We start from the raw sequence: 3,017 nt of genomic DNA, 5'->3' as shown, positions 1-3,017 counted from the left end.
AGTAACAAGAAAAAGCTTCTTTGGCCCATGAAACTGAATTAGATTACCAATAAGATGCTACAGTGATTCAACTAAAAATTAAGTTGTCTTATGCAAGTGAAGAACAGTAAGACAAGTATTTAAAACCCAGAAAAGGAAGCAACAAAATGCAATAAGAACTGGAGGTAAAGTATATCTCTCATCACGTGAATAAGTTTGAATCAATACTATATCGAAAAAAATTAAGTTAATTGGACACCATAAATTCAGCCACTAAACCTTTATTAGAAGGAAAAAATAAAAATAAAATCGTAGTGATACAAAAATAGTATTTTCTTTCCGATAGATACTACGCAAGGCACGCTAACTCATGTATAATTCTTACATAACAATGAATGCAGATGAGGAAAACGTGTTGTTAATATTGAGATTCCAATCAATCTAAATGTTGAAGGTACATACACATGACTATTGCATCATGCAATCCAACTTTTTCGCTAAAGTACTGAACTACACATTATTCATGCAAAAATGTTCTAACTTTTCTCTGTGGCTGTAATTACAGGAGAAAGCAGAAAAATATGAAGTGAGGATAGTGCTAATCATAAAACAGTGAAACGCAATCTGGGCATTCTTCTCATCCGACAGGTTGCTGATGATGGAGTACTTCAAAATGAAGACAGGCCCTTTAGCAGGATGATATAAAGATTATCTAGTCTGGCCCATCATCTTGCAAGAGATGTAGTTTTACTGCAAAAGCACCACTCTGGATCAAAAACGCATTGAATGAGAAATCACTATCTTTAAGGTCACCCTAGAGCCCAGAAGAACAGCATTGTATGTGATGCTGTATGAGTTTTGATCAAGTAGGAACAAGTTGCAACCATTGGGAAAACGACCAATTCCAAGCTCCATGCTATTCTTCAAATGAATGTGTACATATTTTCTCCAGCAGCAAGGGCCAATTTTCACCAAGTTGCTGCGGATTCAGCTCCATGGCAATCCTAAAATCCTGCAAAGAAATCGGGCAGTGTGTTCTATGTTCTTGCACTTCCAAAGGTCTACCACTACCTTGCATCTGATATTGATGCCCTGGTCTGACACCATTAACAAGCTTCATATAAGCCTGATGCTTTTGCCTATTGTTCATTGTTAGCTTGTTACCTGACCTAACCCCCACAAGTTGAATGCAGGACCTTATTAAATGCTTCACGTAAGAATCCAAACCAAGGTTCAATATATTGGCACATTCCACTGACACCCCTTCAAGACCCTGAGCTGAGGCAACATGCTCCATTCGTTCTCTTAATTTTAGACTGTCCAACAAAGCACCATCATCAAATGTGCTAGTACATCTACTGCTATTAGTGAGAGGCAGAGATCTCTGCGCCCCACCAATGCTAACTGGGCATAGTGGAATCCCAAGTGGAGCTCGAAGTGGACTTCTAGCAGAAACCTCTTTCGTGTTATGTCTAACTAACAATTCGGTCTGATCCATGCTATGTACAGAATCTGGATCATCTGATGATCTGTTTACTTCTGACAAATTTGCGGGGTGGGGACCCGAGACCACCCTTTCATTCTCTTCGTGTTGCTTGGGTCCTTGATGATGCACCACCTTTCCAATATCGGATGTATCCAAATGCCCATTCTCATAAATGACATTGAAATCACTAGACTGTGTGGCTGGCAATTGTTGAGAAGCAAAACTAGTCTTCCCATTCGGCCCAAGTGCACTATGACGTTCACCAGTCCTCCGATCAAGAAACATTGTCCGGGCCTTTCGAGGTAAGACTGACAACATGTCACCTCCATTCGACAAACCTGGCAAACCCGTAGCCTGACTTATAGCAGCATGGGATCCATCCTGCTGATGACCATCGTTAGGAATTTCCTTATTACTAACTAGTGTAGAATGCTTCAGAACTTCATCCTCGTGACTCACCTGTGGTGGGACCTTTGCACTATAAGCATTTTTCAGAATCGAACGAATGAACTCATTATGCAGCGGAATATTCTCGTGCCCAAGAAGCCTAAGACAAAGCTTATTTAACTCAACCTTGCTCAATTTCAAACCCAAGAACCTATTCAAGTAATAAAAATACTGCTTGGACCCCTCCAGCCCGAGTTTCCTCACTATTTGAGCTTTCAACTCAGCCAGATTGATCCGCGAATGCTGATGTGGTGGTTGCATCTCTCCCTCTTTCTTCAACACATAAAATCCATACAATATAAACACACTCCACTACAACAATGATGCAGAAGTTTGAACTAAATTAGGGTTTTTCTATTCCATCTCCAAAAATCCATCTTCCAAACAACATTTAATCCCGCTAATAATAATCCAAAAAATGCAAAACCAAAACCCATATCCAGGACCTCAATTTTATACCCTATACTTCTTGGAGGTTTGAGTCTGCACCCAGAGATCTCAAATTTTCCATTGAACTAACTCTCCCTCCAAAAATCCATTTTTTACAAAACTTTCAAACTGTTAAACGATTGACCAAAATAATCACAACTAGAACACCAATAAACCCTTTATTTCACTTATCCAATTGTTGCCTGAAGAACCAAAGAAAGATACCTCCCTGCAAGTCCAAGTAAACCTCAGAAATTTATTTGTTTCCTTAAAATTCTCCAAAACACCGAATGCCAACCTTCCAATTAAAGACTGAAGCTTGAGTTTCCAACTTAAAGTTCAGAATTCGAAAGAATAAAAATAAATACACCAAGATTAAAACTTCAAGATAAATATGACTTCACGGATAGCAAATAATTGATGGGCTAACCTCGTTGAAGCTCCTCCAATTCAGATTCAAATAAAAACAACCATAGCAAATTCTGGGCTTTCAATTATGTTTTTTTCATTTCACTTGTCGTGGCAATTCTTCTTCCATTGCTCTTCTCTTCCTTTAAAATTTGCTTCGCATTTTGATTTTCTCTCCTCTTCTTTTTTTTCCAATTTTTTATTTATTTTTATTTTTTCTGAATCACAAAATTGAAGACCCCTTTCTTTGTTCTCCCTGATCGCGCGC

The 3,017-nt window shown here is 38.6% G+C and overlaps 1 protein-coding gene across 1 annotated transcript; it reads right to left on the bottom strand.

The window, feature by feature from the left end:
- Positions 1-297: 297 nt before the first annotated feature.
- On the bottom strand, positions 298-3,011 carry LOC111405189. The gene is made up of 2 exons (XM_023033963.1): positions 2,772-3,011; positions 298-2,570 (listed from the first exon to the last, which is right to left on the bottom strand). The coding sequence occupies exon 2, from the start codon at positions 2,171-2,173 to the stop codon at positions 896-898; it is 1,278 nt and encodes a 425-aa protein (XP_022889731.1). The 5' UTR covers positions 2,174-2,570; positions 2,772-3,011; the 3' UTR covers positions 298-895.
- Positions 3,012-3,017: the final 6 nt, after the last annotated feature.

The sequence above is a fragment of the Olea europaea genome, chromosome 12, assembly GCF_002742605.1.
Source record: "Olea europaea var. sylvestris chromosome 12, O_europaea_v1, whole genome shotgun sequence".
NCBI lineage: Eukaryota > Viridiplantae > Streptophyta > Magnoliopsida > Lamiales > Oleaceae > Olea > Olea europaea.
This window is presented reverse-complemented; position numbering and strand designations above follow the sequence as displayed.